This window comes from Gymnoscopelus braueri, assembly GCF_963280865.1.
Source record: "Gymnoscopelus braueri genome assembly, chromosome: 7".
In the NCBI taxonomy this organism is placed as follows: domain Eukaryota; kingdom Metazoa; phylum Chordata; class Actinopteri; order Myctophiformes; family Myctophidae; genus Gymnoscopelus; species Gymnoscopelus braueri.
The window spans coordinates 19,601,544-19,619,219 of NC_137608.1; the positions used below are offsets into that span (position 1 = coordinate 19,601,544).

At 42.3% G+C, this 17,676-nt stretch overlaps 2 protein-coding genes across 2 annotated transcripts; one reads left to right on the plus strand and one right to left on the minus strand.

Moving 5' to 3' along the window:
- Positions 1-213: 213 nt before the first annotated feature.
- Positions 214-15,044, minus strand: npffr2a (neuropeptide FF receptor 2a; the record flags this gene model as incomplete). The annotated part of the gene is made up of 3 exons (XM_080434209.1): positions 214-1,063; positions 8,467-8,566; positions 14,717-15,044. The coding sequence occupies 3 exons, from the start codon at positions 15,042-15,044 to the stop codon at positions 214-216; spliced, it is 1,278 nt and encodes a 425-aa protein (XP_080290335.1).
- On the plus strand, positions 3,861-5,846 carry LOC308088222 (endoplasmic reticulum chaperone BiP-like; the record flags this gene model as incomplete). The annotated part of the gene is made up of 1 exon (XM_080432629.1): positions 3,861-5,846. The coding sequence occupies one exon, from the start codon at positions 3,861-3,863 to the stop codon at positions 5,844-5,846; it is 1,986 nt and encodes a 661-aa protein (XP_080288755.1).
- Positions 15,045-17,676: the final 2,632 nt, after the last annotated feature.

The following is a 17,676-nucleotide window of genomic DNA, read 5'->3' on the forward strand; positions in this document are numbered from 1 at the left end:
TTGTGTGTCTGTGTATCTTGATTATTTTCAGTACAGTGTGTATTATTTTGAGTACTCTACTGTCAAATTTCCCACTTTATTAGGATAAAGCCTTGAACTTACAGTGTACTTTTCTTTTCCTTTCCTTTTTTCGGTTTAAGGTTAGGACTTCTTAGGGCTTATCACCTTCTTAGGGCCTATCACCATTAAGAATGCTTTCATGTCTGTTTCCCCTTAAATCGACACCACAGTGACACCACCACTGCTCGGAGACACCTTCTCCAAGTCCTCCATGACCAGGTCCTGCTCATTGACGTGGTTCATTCGCCTGGAGCCACAATTGTCCAGGCTGTTGAGGGAAATAGGCTCCATGGTAGCTTGCGGATTGGCGGGAAGCACCGAGTTCCCCTGGAGTCGGTGCGAGTAAGTCTTTCCGCGCTGGCCGTCCGCCGTGCACACGCCGAGCTTGAACGCGGCTTGGAACCCTCGGCGGAAATTCTCATTGAAGAAGCCATAGATGATGGGGTTAACGCTGCTGTTGAAGAACGCCAGCCAATGGGCGAAGGGATAAATGTAGATGTTGACGATCCTGTGCTGGTGCTCGGTTAGACTAGCATAGTCAGTCAACATCATGAGGGTCCACAGGGGCAACCAGGACAGGATGAAAAGCAACGCCACTATCAGCAGCATCTTAATCACTCTCTGCTTCTTCTTTGACACAGTATGGCGGTTGTCATGGCCCGGCTTTCCCTCCAGAGGGACGGCAGTCTTGAACAGCGTTATGCCAATGCGGGCGTACATGATCACAATGAGCGACAGAGGAGCCAGGTAGATGTTTGCAAACAGAACAGTGGTGTATATCTTCCGCATTTCCTGATTGGGCCAGTTCTCCCTGCACCAGTACAAAGGCCTCGTCTTGTTGCCGTATCCCAGTAACACCCGTACACTTTGCTCTTTGATCACTTGCAGCATGACACCGGAGGGACACATGATTGATATGGCCAGCACCCAGATAATGACTATAATCAAAGTCGCAGTGGATATTGTCAGTTTTTGCTTGAATGGGTACACGATGCATCTGAACCTGGAAGGAGAAAAAAAAAGAAGGGAGATGATTGGTGTTTTCCCGCCTGAGCTATTCATAGAGTTAAAACAACAACGCACTGTATTATATCATTGCGCTCAGGCAGAAACCTTGTATCTCCATATTTCGTGTTTTTTTTATATATTTGATATAATGTCGTACAACAGCGTCACAATGCGACACGTTGTAAGCTTGTAGATTGGCTATTTTTGCTTTTTTTTATAAAAAATGTTGACAGTGAAAGTGGTTAAATCTGTCTGTGGGTTTAATGAAAATATAATCAATGAAGAGCTTGTGACTAAATAACTACATTGATCCATTGGAACGCAGGTTATTATTATCATTTCCTGAACATTGGCAGTTTTGGACATACAAGGTTTCCACCCGACAATATACAGTGTATATTTCCATAATTGTGTTATTTAGCCAGCTGTGTGCATATGTAATTTTCATTGTCTGGAGGCAGCAACGTCTGTGAACCTGTGACATAATTAATGTGTCAACTCTGACTCAATATTATGTTCTCCGTGGGTGTTATATTCCCTGTTTTGTTTAGCAAATGTATTGTATTTATTCATATTGTATTCATCATATACTGTCAAAGTCCTAACAGTGAGGTGAACAGAAAGCGGACTTTGTGAACAGAAGCAGTGTCCTTGATATTTCCTAATAGAAGGTTAAACCATAAAGCTCCAAAACAATTGTAACGACCTTATTTCGACCTTCTTCATCAGGTATAGGTACTAGATGTGCACACTCTCTTCTCTTTGAACTTGATATTTCCTAAGCCAGATGTGCACTTCGGGCATCGAAGTATATCAATCCATTTATCTTTAGCTTACCTTGAAATGAAAGCCATGGGGAAATGTTTTTTCCCCCCCTTTCCCTCAGGTAACCATGCAGCTACTCTAAAGGTGGGGGTGATGGGTGAATCCCACTGCTCCTAAGCTTGAAGTGTGTTTTACACTTGAAACATCTCTCTGCTATGAACTCATCAAAACTGGTACGATTACGTGTCTCAAATAGCAAAGAGCTCAATGGGATTTTTATCCTTTTATGTCTTTTCTGCTTTACCGCTACAGGTCAGTGAAAAGTGACAGGTGTGGAGGATGGATGGATGGACGGACAGACATTCTTTTTTATTTATCAAAGAATCCTCTTTCATTTTTTCAACTTAATCGATTTGTCTGATGAACCACTTAAGCCCTACAGTGTGCAATAATTTATAGTACAACAGTATCGCACAATCACACAAATATTTTTATCCAGGGTTAAAAATTGGTGAAAAGTATCTTCGCTACACAATCAGAGAGGAGGACCCTTTTGATTGTATCAACCCCACGGCCACAGGAGTGGGCCAATGATGCCATCAGTATATACCCATATATGGGCATATTGTTTGGATCAGCGGTTCTGGACAACTGGATGTCCATATATACCTATATATGGGCAGATCGGTGGTTCTGGACAACCGCCTATCCGCCTAAGACGACGATGACAGCCACAGGAGTGGGCCAATTCTCTCCCAACTTGCTACAAAAATCGCTCAGAGATATCCAGTAAAGTACAAATGCCTCAAAAAGTGCAGTACTTGAGTACATGTACTTATTTACTCACCTGTTATTTAATTCATGAATCCCATACAAATACATACATATATATATATATATATTTTTTTAAAGTATCTATAATATACACCTGAGCCATAAATGAGCCAGTCTTCACAACGCCTCTTTGAAAGGAACGGATCCCCATGATCCCCCTCCCTTAAAAGAGCCATCAATCCCATCTCTACTCGCCACTCTGTGCTGCAGCAACACGGACACAGACAGAGGGACACGTAGGGACCAACAAAAAAAAATACACAAAAACATACAAAACATAACCACTAACCACTTCAACCCTATATACTTTGGCTATTTGAACATAGCTGATCTACAAGGTCACAACGCGTCACATCGCGATGCGTTGTGAGCTTGTAGATCTGCTATGTTCAAAAGATGTTTATACATTTTAGACCTTGAGAAACGGGACATTTAGATGCCAATACTTTTGTACTTTTACCAAAGTAAAATTTGATTACTGGACTTGTACTTGTAACAGAGTATTTCTACATTGCAGTATTGATACTTTTACTTGAGTAAAACATTGAGAGTACTTTTTCCACCAGTGGCCATGATAAGGCTTATGCAAGTCGACGCATGTTCCCCCATGCCGTCTATGCTCTTTCCAAATATGGACGTTACGACATCATGACAACATCGTGCCTATACGTCTGTTAAAACATTCAGGGCATACTCGCCCATACTCACTTAGGAGAATGAATGGTCTACTCAGTTCCGACCCTTAGTGACCTATTCGATACCAACGTCCCTATATATGGAGATCCCCATAAATGGAGAAAACCGACCTACAAAGTCTGACAGCATAGAATCTCTAGAAGGGAGATTCCTAAACATACCTAGCTCTGACATCAGAACACCCCTCCTAGGAACTCCATATATGGAGATAACCGAAACATCCAGGACTGACATTATAGTCCCAGATTTGGGCATAACTGACATATATGTCAGGCATATCCATGTATGGATATGCCTGACACTACCTGACATCACCGTAGTGACATCAAGGGCCACCCCCAAATAGTATAAATGGCAGGAGTCTCAACTGATTCCGTGGACAGAAATCAGTAGTTTAATCACCAGAGTGTCTAGAGAGCATTTTGTTAAAGACAAAAGAGCATCTTACTCGTTAGTCTCTTTAATCTTAAGAGCTGTACATATTCTCTTAAAGAAGCATGAGGCTCTTGTGCTTACTGCTTCTGCTGGTGGCCAGCACAGTGTTTGCTGCCAGCAATGACAAGGAGAATTTTGGGACGGTGGTTGGGATTGACCTGGGGACCACCTACTCGTGTGTTGGAGTGTTCAAAAACGGCCGCGTCGAGATCATCGCCAATGACCAGGGAAACCGCATCACACCGTCGTACGTGGCCTTCACAGCCGAGGGCGAGCGCTTGATCGGCGACGCCGCCAAGAATCAGCTGACCTCCAACCCGGAGAACACGATCTTCGACGCGAAGAGATTCATCGGCCTCGCTTGGGGCGATCCCTCCGTGCAGAAGGATGTGAAGTACCTGCCGTTCAAGGTTCTTGAGAAGAAGACCAAGCCCCATTTTCAGGTGGAGATCAGCAGTGGACAGAAAAATACCTTTACTCCAGAAGAGATCTCTGCAATGGTGCTGACTAAGATGAAGGAGACGGCCGAGGCTTACCTGGGAAAGAAGGTCACACATGCCGTGGTCACTGTCCCCGCCTATTTCAACGATGCACAGCGTCAGGCCACGAAGGACGCCGGTGTCATCGCCGGACTGAACGTCATAAGGATCATCAACGAGCCGACCGCCGCCGCCATCGCCTACGGCCTCGACAAGAAGGAGGGAGAGAAGAACATCGTCGTGTTCGATCTCGGCGGCGGCACCTTCGACGTCTCCCTCCTCACCATCGACGACGGCGTGTTCGAAGTGGTCGCCACCAGCGGCGACACTCACCTGGGAGGCGAAGACTTCGACCAGGCCGTCATGGAGCACTTCATCAGGCTCTACAAGAAAAAGACCGGCAAAGACGTGCGCAAGGACAACCGCGCCGTGCAAAAGCTACGCCGCGAGGTCGAGAAGGCCAAGAGGACCCTGTCCTCGCAGCACCAGGCCCGCGTGGAGATCGAGTCCTTCTTCGAGGGCGAGGACCTCTCAGAGACCTTGACCCGCGCCAAGTTCGAGGAGCTCAACATGGAGCTGTTCCGTTCCACGATGAAGCCTGTGCAAAGGGTGTTGAGAGACGCCAAGCTGGAGAAGTCTGACATCGACGAGATTGTCTTGGTCGGAGGCTCCACCAGGATTCCTAAAATCCAGCAGCTGGTGAAGGAGTTCTTCGACGGCAAAGAGCCTTCCAGAGGCATCAACCCCGACGAGGCTGTGGCTTACGGAGCTGCCGTGCAGGCTGGAGTGCTGTCCGGAGAGGAGGACACCGGCAACGTGGTTCTTCTCGACGTTTGCCCCCTGACTCTCGGCATCGAGACTGTCGGAGGAGTGATGTCCAAACTAATCCCCAGGAACACTGTGGTGCCCACAAAGAAGTCCCAGACCTTCTCGACTGCCTCTCACAATCAGGCCGTCGTCACGGTCAACGTCTACGAAGGCGAACGTTCCTTGACCAAGGACAACCACCTGCTGGGCAGCTTCGGTCTGAGCGGCATCCCTCCTGCTCCTCGCGGGGTCCCCCAGATCGAGGTCACCTTCGAGATCGACGTCAACGGCATCCTGCGCGTCTCCGCGGAGGACAAGGGCACTGGCAACAAGAACAAAATCACCATCACTAACGAGCAGAACCGCCTGACGCCAGAGGACATCAGGCGCATGGTGGACGAGGCCGAGAACTTTGCCGACGAGGACAAGAAGCTGAAGGACCGCATAGACGCCCGCAACGACCTGGAGAGCTACGCCTACACCCTGAGCGCCCAGATCGGTGACAAGGAGAAGCTCGGCGGCAAGTTGTCTGTTGAGGAGAAGGAAGCCATCGAGAAAGCCGTGGCGGATCAAATCAAATGGATGGAGTCTCACCAGAACGCTGACCTGGAAGACTTCCAGGCCAAGAGGAAGGAACTGGAAGAAGTGGTGCAGCCCATTGTTAGCAAGCTTTATGACGGAGCGGCTGGCTCTCAACCTGACAGTGGAGAGGGCGAGCAGGAGAATGATAGTCACTATAATTATGAAAGGGATGAGTTTTAGGCGAGTAGTGGCACTGTACATAATCAGGGTTTGATTTGTTGGGGGTCTTTCCTTAACCACTTAAGCTCTATCTATGTACAAATAGTGAAAATAGCTGATATGCAAGCTCACAACGTGTCGTGAATCGCCATTCACACCCACTGAATGGCGATTCACTGAATGGTGTGTCACCCACTCAAACCAACAAATTGAGTGCCAAACACGAGAATTCACGCGTTTGCAAATACACCCGTCGAGTGCCATAAACGAGAATTCTCGTGTTTGCAAACGCTTCTTTTTTTTTTTTTTTCTCTCACAAGGGGCGCTTTAACGCAACTTAGGAATCATCCTAGGTCAAAAATGGAATGGACGTCCAAAACCGTTTATTTAGTATAAAATAATACATACACAAAAAAAATTAGAAAATTTGATATAGCCGCTCTGCAAGATATTTTCACTACTTTGGGGGTTTTTAGGGTAGGATGATGAAGTAGGAGGACATTTGTTTACGAAAGACAAAAAAAAAATTAAAAAAATGAAATATGGAGATATGGAGGTTTCTGCCCGACAGAGACGCCATGAATGACCACTGGTCACTTTGCCGCTTGCTGCTGCTATGGGTGCAAATATTGTGAAAATCTACAAGCTTGTAGATCGGCTATTTTCAAATGTTTTTCTTCTTCCTTATAATATTTGACAATTTGGCCAAAGTTTGACCAGTTTTTATAATATAATTTGTTGATTACTATAATGGTCTTTTTTTTCTTCCTTTTTTTCTCCTTCCTTTTTTTTAAGGTCTTAAAAGTCCTTAAATTGTCACAAAAACGTGTTTAAATTTCAAAGACCCCTCCCCAGTTTTTGATAAGCATTAGACCAGACTTTTTTCGTGCCAAGGACCCCCAAATTGATATGGCCGCGGAAAAACTGAACTCTACTGCGGCTAGCTGGCTAAGTTCATAGAGTTATAATATATCCAGAGGGTGGACTAAAACAAGAATTGGCCTGTTATAGCGCCACCATCAGGCTGATTCGAAAATTTTCAAGTGGCATTTCTTCCACGGCCCAGTGGGAATATGCGTGTAAATCGCATGCTGTGTTTATGATTTGAGGCATTTTGTTCAAAATGGAACATTCTGCAAACTTTGGAAGCCAATCTTAGCCAATCAGGATAGAATATGAAAAATCTGAAAGACACATTTCGTTTAATGACTATAGAGATACTGTGTACCGATTTGCGCGATGTTTGGACAAAATCTGTACGAGTACTGAGTTAAGAAATATTTTTGCAAAAATTGGCCTCCTGGTGGCGCCATAACAGGCCAGTGTGAAAGATTCGGGGCAGAGGTTCTGCTCTGGCACCCAGGGAGTGTGTGTCCACATTTTCGCTGCCATCAAGCCAACGGTGCCGGAGATTAGCAGTTCACAGATGGAAGGACGGACACACACAGACGGACAGGCTGATAGTCTGAAACTTAGCACAGTCAATTATATCCACGTCTAGAGGACACCTTCCTACTATTATCCATGGAATCTTATTCTTATCCACAGAATCGTATTCGTGGTAGTTCTATCTGTATCTGTATGCTGGTTTCAGGGTTCAGTAATAAAGATGTGACGTCACGCTGGCGTAGCGCCAGATTAGGTGGTGATCTCATGCCAAATGTCATATCCTTTGTAACAGCCGTCCCTAAATTTGGTGTCTAAATGTACTCGGTTCTTCCGTGGAGACTGGCGCCATCAGAAGGTCATTGGTTGTCATCGGATCTGGGTCTGCTACATCAGATGACATAAGGCCGAGTGGTTTGGGAGTTCAGTATGGCGTCTTATCATTTCTGCTTCATTAAACAGAATGTGATAGGCACAACAGAGCGATGAAATGTCATGACATGCAAATGAAGATGTGAGCTGGGATCCCTAACGACGTGCAGATAGGCCTGTTTTAGCAAGAGCTTTGTTCCCACAAACAAATGTGATTCAAAATCAATGAATCAATGAATCCATCGGCTATAGCTACCTGGATACTCACTCCAATCTACAAATCATGTGAATCAACACCGTGACTTTGATCATAATTCCACCAAAGGGCTCCTCTATCCTCTCCAAAAGGTAATGCCGCAGGCAATAAGGCCTCATCATATATTATATTTACCTAATGAAGAAATGGATGATGGTAAAATACCAACTATGTCATACGGGCATAATGAGGGGCTGCTGCCACTAGTCCACCCACCTTGGCACCAATTTGATGTGTGAAATTGCCAGTCGTGGCATGACTCAGCTCAAGGGGCGCAGCATTTGGAGCAGCCTTTCGTATCATCTCTAAGATCATTAGTGCCAATCACTGAATACCCCTACTCATCATTAAGCCTTCTGCCTTCCCACCGTTCTATGATGCAGTGCAGTGGTGAATCATCTCCCACATCATGCTAATCATGTCAAAAATGTCACGGCAGCAGGATTAAGGTTAGTGGTCATCAGTGGAGACTGTGACAGATCAGGTCTTCGACTACAAATGTACTTGGTCATTAATGAGTAAAGACAGGCACTGAATCATAATACGGAGTGTTTGACAGTGACTGTCAATGCTGTGGATGAAGAGCCACAACATGCTGTGTTGAAACATGAAACTGTGTTACTGTACCTGTCCACTGCGATCGCAACCAGGGTGAAGACAGATGCAGACACGGAGATCCCTTGAACCATGCCGCTCATTTTGCATACCAGGCTTCCAAACGGCCATCCTGTTGAAAAACCAAAAAAAGCGGCATTCAGCTGTTTGTAGAAGAGTATGGCATTGGTGCTCATTTATTTGAGCCAAAATCGTCTAAATCAACACATGCCAACAGAAAATGATAGTCACTGATAAATACCATAATGGCACTTAAAACCCAGGGAGGTTATCACTGCAGTCGTTAAAAGAAAGTAACCAATAATTTCATAATAATGGCAGTCGAATAGAACAGCCTTTCCATAAATGCATAATGCTTTGACAGAGGCAGATTGCAGTCTGAACTGTAGTGAGTTGTTCCTCTCGCAGTGCAGCTACAAACCAAAGCATTGCCTTTCTGACACTTTATATTAAGATTGTAAACAAATATACTGTGTGTATATATATATATATATATATATATATATATATATATATATATATATATATATATAAATATGTTTTTTTTTTTTTTTTTAAACAAGTATATATACATACAGTATACTACAAACGGTACAGTACACATTCAGCTTTTTTCTTCACTTTCGTTTGTTTTTATTTTGTTATTGTTGCTACATGCTCAGGAACACTATTGTGTACTTGAATACTTATATGAGATGTAATTAATCAAATCTTCAATCTGAATCTTGAATATTTCCGTAACCATAAATAGCCCAATATTCTCAAGTAATAAGCAGGCATGCAAACAGCCCCGAGGTGAAAAAAAAACTTGTTGTTTTCTTTCGGGTCAGGTGTCACACAATTGCCCTATTTGGGTTCAAAAAGGTGACTGTAGCTGAAAAGTGACACTCTTGCATGTCTGAATAAGTCACGCTTATACGATAACAGAATATAATAATTGTTCAGTTTAATTCATTTGTTTGGATCACAGACTGTGCTATCTGATAAATGCTGGCTTATGGCTGATAAAAAGCAGGTCTGGAGCAGATAAAAATAAAAAGAATGAAAGTCTGACAGTGTTCCTGACCGTGGGAAGTAGGAGAATATAGCTATTCTTTGCAGTTTGTAACCTAAAAGCACCTGATAGAGTACATACGATTCTAGCTTTCACATAGGAAGGGTAGGCTGTTACTCAGAGAGGTGGAAAAAGTACTCTGATTTGTTTTACTTATGTAAAAGCAGCAATAACACAATGTAGAAATACTCTATAACAAGTAAAAGTCCTGTCTTTACTTGTTACCTCTGCCAGCCTGGGCCAGAACTGAGCTCATGCTTCCTTCAATGCATGAAGAGTTAGCAGGCCGCTTCTTTTCACCTGACAGGGGGTACTTTCCCCGGTTTGACGTAGCGTGTGGAAGGAATACATTATTCCAACCAGTTCCTTTCCCCTCCATCAGGCACCCTGGCTGACCAGATTACTGCATGAAACATGCAGTAATCTCTATACTGAGGCAGTATAGAGATTACTGCATGTTTTTTTGTGAGGGTACCTACCCTAGGGGACACGGGGAGAACATGCAAACTCCACACAGAAAGGCCCTTTCGCCAACCCCACCTAGGGTATGGGCACTGATGACGCGGAGGAGAGAACACGCCCTCAGCGTCACTGGAGATATACATCTAACAATTCCCTCAGAAGTAACTCGGTTTTTATCAAGGCCTCAAGAAATGTACAGATTACAGCAGAGAGGCAGCCGGGGAAACAGAAGGTACCCCTGGCCCTGGCTATGTGTCGTAGTGTCCATGAGCAACTCGCGTAACCACTCAATAAAAGGCAGCAGCAAACTGAAAGGTCTTTATCTTTTATTTAAAAGAAATGTAGCTCTAAGCGTGAGTTCAATAAGGAAGATCTCTATCTCACACTTTCATCTTTATTGCTGGGGATGCTTCACAAACATCCTTTCATTCACAGCTTGAAGTGTGAGCACTGCTAGCCAATCTGCCAATCTGCAGTCTGCAACTCCGCCTTTAAATATCACTCCCTCTAACCCTGTCATTCTGTTTTCAGCAAGCATCGAGCAACCTACGTAGCAGACCTGTGGTGCATACAAAATGAATGCTGCTTCTTGCATGTGTGCGGGTGTGTGTGCATGTGTGTGTCTCGAGTTGTTGCGCAAAGACACATTCAGGACAATTGAAATGGTTTAAAAACTATAATAGGCTTGTTGTCCAACAGTAAACTACTTCAAGACCCATGTCGTTGCTTGAGCCTGTAATGTAGGATATACTTCATCTCGTAACATTCAGACAGTGCGTTTGTAAATAATGTGTAATGTCTAGCCCATGATCCAACTCTACAACCTTCCTGCTCACTAACAGTAAATGAGCTAACACAGGAAGGCTTCCCTGAAACACCCTGGCCAACGCTCCACACGTCCTAGACTTTTGTCCCTCCTGGCTCCCAAACTGTGGAAAAACTCACCATTGCAGTCAAGTCTCCACCCCCCCGGGGCGGCAGAGCAAAAAATACAACTAGATGCCCTCCAGCACCATGGACAGCGACGTTGCAAAGCACATGCAATCCAGGTTTTGAACTCTGATGAATGAACTGGGCTTTTTATTCTAAGAGACCTAGGCAATAACAACACATTTTGCCTCTCTTCCCCTCTCTCTCTCTGGTGTAGGGAGCGAAAAGCAAGACACCCAACAGAACATAATACAGCATGGCATTGTGGCCCATGCTGTATTAATATACATAATACAGCATGGCATTGTGGCCCATCAGAACATAATACAGCATGGCATGACTGCCCATTAGAACATAATACAGCATGGCATGGCTGCCCATCAAAACATAAACACAGCAGGCTATGGTCCACAGGGGCATAAAGCACTGAACAGAAAACAGTAACAGACGGACAGTGCCTTCTTGAAAATAAGGCATTGTCCGTATTTGAGAATATTTATCTTCAAAAATAGGCCTATTTTCTTTTATTCCCCTAGCCCAGTCCCATTATTATTTATGTGAAAAACATATAATTAGTTCATTCTCAACATCCTGGGGGTCAGCCTGCCCTGCGAGGGAATGCTGCACCTGTGGGCGGGTTGCGGTCGCACCTTCAGCACCCCTAGTTCTCACAGCTATGTAAGTCACTCTGGATAAGAGCATCTGCTAAATGCCTACTGTCACGTGATGAAAGCTTCTATTAGTGTTTCTATTAGCACTTGCTCGAAGTGTGCACAGTGCACACAACTGTCTTCATGCTCACAATACCCAATATGCCCACATATATAGTCAGGTGGCCCCATATTTCTTTATTTTCCTTTTATTTTATCAATGCTATTGGTCACACTTTACGCTTCTCTGTGGGTTTTACAAATTATTTAGCCCCATTTTGCACTTTGAAAGAATTTCACCTATAACAATTGACCACAATATTGTAATTGATCGGCTGGAAAATTGGGTGGGTGCACGTGACTGGGTCAGCACTTGAATGGTTCAGGTCCTATCTAAGTGACAGAACATTCACTGTTGCAGTTGGAAATGTGTCCTCCAGCCCTGTGTGTGGACATAAACTGTGGCATCCCGCAAGGTTCAATCATTTGTCCGTTGCTGTTCTGCATTTATATGCTGCCACTAGGTCAAATTATCCTCAACTTCAACATCTCTTTCCATTTCTATGCCGATGAGACTCAAATGTATCTGTCCATAGACCCATTAGACCCAACCTCACTCACCTCATTCACCCTACTGACGGATTGTCTCACTGCTATAAAGTCTTGGATGTCAAACAACTTCCTGATGTTGAACAATGACAAAACTGAGGTGATTGTGTTTGGACCAAAAAGACACAGAGACAATGTATCCCTGCTGCTAGAAGCCCAGGGTTTTTAATGCATCCAAGGAGGCCAGAAACCTTGGTGTCATTTTTTACTCTGATCTGAATTTTAATAAACATTTCTCCAATATCACTAAATCTGATGCACAAACTGTTATTCATGCTTTCGTCACTAATCACCTGGATAATTGTAACTCCCTTTTTTACGGACTCCCTCAAAAATCCCCAGGCTTCTTACTAGAACTAGGAAATATAACCATTTCACCCCCTGTTCTGGCCTCACTGCACTGGCTACCTGTGGCTTTAAGAATTGATTCTAAAATATTGTTGTTTGCTTTTAAATCACGGAACGGCCTTGCACCTGACCTTCTGTCCCCGTACATCCCTTCCCGCAACCTTAGATCGTCAGACCAGCTGTTACTCAAGGTCTAAACGTCACGCTTTGTTGCAGAAGGGGATAGAGCATTTGCCATTAAGGGCTCCACATTTGGGGAACAATCTTCCTCTGGAAGTTAGACAGGCTATCTCACTGGCCACTTTTAAAACTCTTCTAAACACTCATTTCTATAGAATGGCTTTTAACTAGAGCACTGGACAATGGACTCTGTGTTTATCTGAGGACTCTATTGCCTCTATTTCGTTGTTTTTGCTTTTTTGTTGTTGGTATTGCTTTAATTGAACATACTAATGTTTTTTTTTTTTTTTTTTCCCCACATTATTTGTTGTGGCTACTTTGTGTTGTGAAGCACTTTCTAAACTTGTTTTTGAAGGTGCTATAAATAAAGTTTATTATTATTATTATTAGAATGACGTTCTAACTCCTTTAGAGCTATTGGAACAGTTTTTTCTTTTCATCAACTGTGACGATACTGTCATGTTCTGTTGTAATGTTTTGTTTGTCTTTGACTTTATAGTTTTTTGATATCCTTGACATTTCTTTCTGTGTGCTTTTCTTTGAAACATAGTGTCTAATAAATCAAAGCAAAAATCTAATCAAACTTTTTAAGATCTGGTGAAATCTCCTTTCACTGACAAAAACTTGACAGCCAGGGGGAGGAAGTGAACTGATCATTTCAATCATTGTGATATGCACAGTAGCGTATGGTGGGTTCTAACGTTGACCGGGCCAGATTCTTAAGTCACAACAATAATGAAATGTGGAGCTTCTGGCCCCTCTTTATACTGTTTACCTGGCAAGAGAACCGGTTTGACGGGGAATCCGGTTTTTAATGGCCACTCATTAACAATTCGGCCGAATGCAAATAAGCCCGATTTGAAAACAAAGGCGACTTTCTGTGGTTGGCTACAACAGAATAGGGTGAGGGGCTGCTAATGTTGTTATGTTGATTTTTTTTCCCCTGGGGGAGCAGGGTTTTACAGACCGGGCCATGGCCTCGTTGGCCCCAATGAGCATACGCCTCTGGATATGCAGCACACGTCTATTATATTTCCCAGCATATCTTGTCTTATCTGAAGACCTTCCAGATGTACCTGTAGCAGCAGTCACCCCTCTGAAACTGAAACCTACGAAAACCTAGTGATTCTGATTGTGTTTGGGATGTTTTTATTGTGCACTTCCCCTAGTGGAACCATAAAATGTGTTTTTCTCGATGATGAAGCAGCTATACAGAGAAAAACAAAAACAAAACAAAAACTGCATGATCTCTCTATCAGCCACTATGGCTTCATTTAACCACTATATAAATATACATTTCATTTAACCCTATATAATCGTTGACCTCGGCCCCTGAGGGGTCTATAGGCCCCCTCCCTTTTCCCTCTAAACCAAATATCTTCGCTGAAAATAGCTGATCTACAAACTTGGCTAAACCGAAAAAAGCTAAAGGCATGTCTCTAATGAATAGATAGTGTACACACCTACCTTACCACTTACTGCCAAATGTAATGGGGCTGAAAGTCTCTAAGTATTACAAAGGCTTAGTAAGGATTAGAGAGTTCTAGTTCGGACTCAAATTAATCAAACAGTGGTGGAAGAAGTACTCCAATTTGTAAATGTAGCAATACCAAAATATAAAAATACTAAAAAATTGACTTGAGTAAAAGTACAAAAGTAATGGTATCAAACAATATACGGTACCAAAGTAAAAGTATTTACTACATACTTTTTCGAAAATAACCAAACTTAGGGCAAAATGGTTAATGTAGTATGTTTTGTAATAAATACCACATTTTGCAAAGTAACTAGTTACTAAAGCTGTCAAATAATTGTAGTGGAGTAAAAAGTACAATATTTGCCTCTGAGATGTAGTGGAGTAGAAGGGTAAAGTATATAAAAAGAAATGGAAATACTCAAGTAAAGTAAAAGTACCTCAATATTGCACTTAAGTACAGTACCTGAGTAAATGTACTTAGTTACTTTACACCACTGGAAGCAAGCATCTTTAATCATGCCGCAAAGATTCCTTAGAGACATGGGCGCTCACCTGTGATTATGTTGTCAAGAAGCGTCGTGGGCATGCAGAAGATTCCGACTAAAAGGTCACTAACGGCAAGGTTTAGGATGAAAAGGTTGGTGACTGTCCGCATGTTCTTGCTCCTCAGTACAATGAAACACACTACTCCATTCCCTACCATGCAAACCAGAAAGATCAGCAGGTAGGACACAATGAAGATGGCAGCTATGGACGGCTGATGCAGGTAAAATCCAACATACGTGACGTTTGTCTTGGGTGTGAAGTATTCATTTGAGGAGTTTGAAAACGTCCAGTCGTCATACAAAAAGGTGAAGTTGTTCTCAAATCCTTCATTCATCTTAGACCTAGAAAACAAGAAAAGAAGTTGATTGGCTTAGTTCTTTCTCTTCATATACCACAACACTTTCTGTTAGAACGCTAGTCTGTTAAGAAAGAGGGAGGCTTGAATAGCTTTAGGCAAATGCCTAGGATATAATCATCTTTCTTGTGGGGAATAATTTGCCTTGGTGAATTAATCTGATGTTTCTAATACGTTGCCACACATTGTGAGTTTGTAGATTGCCTATTTTTGGTGAAGAGAAGATAGAAGGGGGAAACGGAGGGGACCAAGTATAGACCCCTGTGGTACCCCATAAGTATATAGGGTTTATAGTGGTTAATGTGAACACTATTCAAATTCTCACAAACTTAAAACAAGCTTCTTAAAATAAATCAGCCTTATCAGTCAAAACTTTCCTCATCCCATACAGTAGTTACCTGTTCATAAATAAGACAAGAGACCTCCCCACCAATTCAAGTTTACTGTAATATTCAAATCACTATTTAAGATAATGAAGCGGGTTTAGCAGAAATTCAACAACAGTGATAAGGCATTGAAGTGTGATGTCACATTCATCACTACTGCCGCTATCATATGAAATTGGGAATAATGCAGCGCTACAAGACATGCTGTATTATTCAGCTGGTAAATATGACTGGAATCACAATCAAAGTGGGGGCAAATCCAACATAAATTATAGCCAATATGAATAAGGGACAAGGGATCCCTGTGAAAATGGAGGACATACAGTAAAACCTTTTGTAGACCTATGTTTTGTATTTCTTAATGCATACATACCATTACATGTTCATGTGTGATAATGATAGTATGGAAAAACTACACAAACTATTCACCAGTTGTTTGGAATAAAATCATGCTCTTGGTAGAATCAGGATCATGACTCTGTTTGCACTTTATCTCACAATGCACTGATAATCTCTCGCACCTCAATGTCGGATCTCATATACATACCTGCTGCTACAGTATGTGGATCTATCGAAGTGCTACCACCTTTGTGTCTAACCTTATGCACCTTATGTCTAACCTCGTGTACATACTGTACCAGCTAGATTATGCTATGTGTATACAGTACATGTAGATCTCTTATCCTTGACATGTTTCTCTTTTATCGTTTGATTTCCTTTTATCCTTGCTCTCCTTGTCCCCCTGCCCGCTTTTCCATTTCTCTTCATGAAAACAAAAGAAACGATGGATCTTGCACAAAAACAAATTCCACACTTCTTTACACCTGTGATGTGACAATGAAGTTCTGATTCTGAATGGATTCTGATTCCGACTACAACTATACTGTATGCATGCAGTGATTCTCTCATATTGCATTACATCATGGTCACAAGCGTCTCAAACCATCATATATATATATATATATATATATATATATATATATATATATATATATATATATATAAACTGTTTTTTAAATGTATACAGTAGCCTACATGTATGACTCACATCTGTTTTATGGACAGGCACATCAGAGCTCTACTAGTGGAGCAACTACACAAGCTCCCACCTGTGGCCATTGTCTTGTGCAAATGTAGGCTGTACAGTACAAGACCTAGTTTGGTCAGTCTGTCTTTTCAGTACAGGTTAAAAACTCTGGTATTCTTTGAATCTTTTCCCACTGATCTAAAACTAGAAACTGGACTAAAACTAGAAACTGATGTCAGTGTTTAGATAACTTAAATGTTGGTTAAAATCTAAACAACATGCTTACATGTCTCCCTGTGTCTCTCCAGCTCTGTAGTGCTGAAATTAAAATGTCAGGTCTTGATACCTATTGTATCCAATCCAACCAGGAGAGAGAACCCATTAAGTACACAGGATAAACAATACATTGGAAGTGGTGGGAGGGCAAACAACCTGGGAATTGGAACTTATAGAATTGATGATAAAGATGATAAATTATCTTTGTGAGGAAACCCTGTTACTGAACATTCTATTATCAGTGATTGCAAGTTACATATTATCAGAATATAACTTTTTAATAATTGTTTTTGAAAAAACGTTTAAAAAAACATACACCACCTTTTATGTCAATTATATCAATATCAGAATGGAAGAGAATTACCTTAACTACATTCATAATAAAAATAAAGAATTAAATGTATTAAATAACCATGCATAAATTGTATTCACTCAAACACACGCGCACACACACGCATGTACACACGCATGTACACACACACACACACACACACACACACACACACACACACACACACACACACACAGAACATTTGTTGGGCTACTTCGGATCATCGATTATGAGCCGTTTGCGACATCTGTTGGGGGAATTTAAGAGAGGCTTCAAAGATTAATTTGACAGTGTATATAATGGCTACATATACCGACAGCGCGTATCAGATCATATAGTGATTAGTATGGGTGTGAAATGAGATGCGGCGAATTCGTTTACTCGAGAGTAGCTACGTGCCAGAAATCAAGAGATTTGATTTGATTCAATAATAAAGGCTTAGGCTATATTGTGAAATATCCATCCATATGTTATTAAAAAGACCAGACAACGTTTTGATGCGATGTTAAATGTTTATGACGGCCGGCTCGTTTCTTTGCTTAGAGATTAGAATATTGGCAAACTGTTGTGGAAGATTAACAACATCCAAAA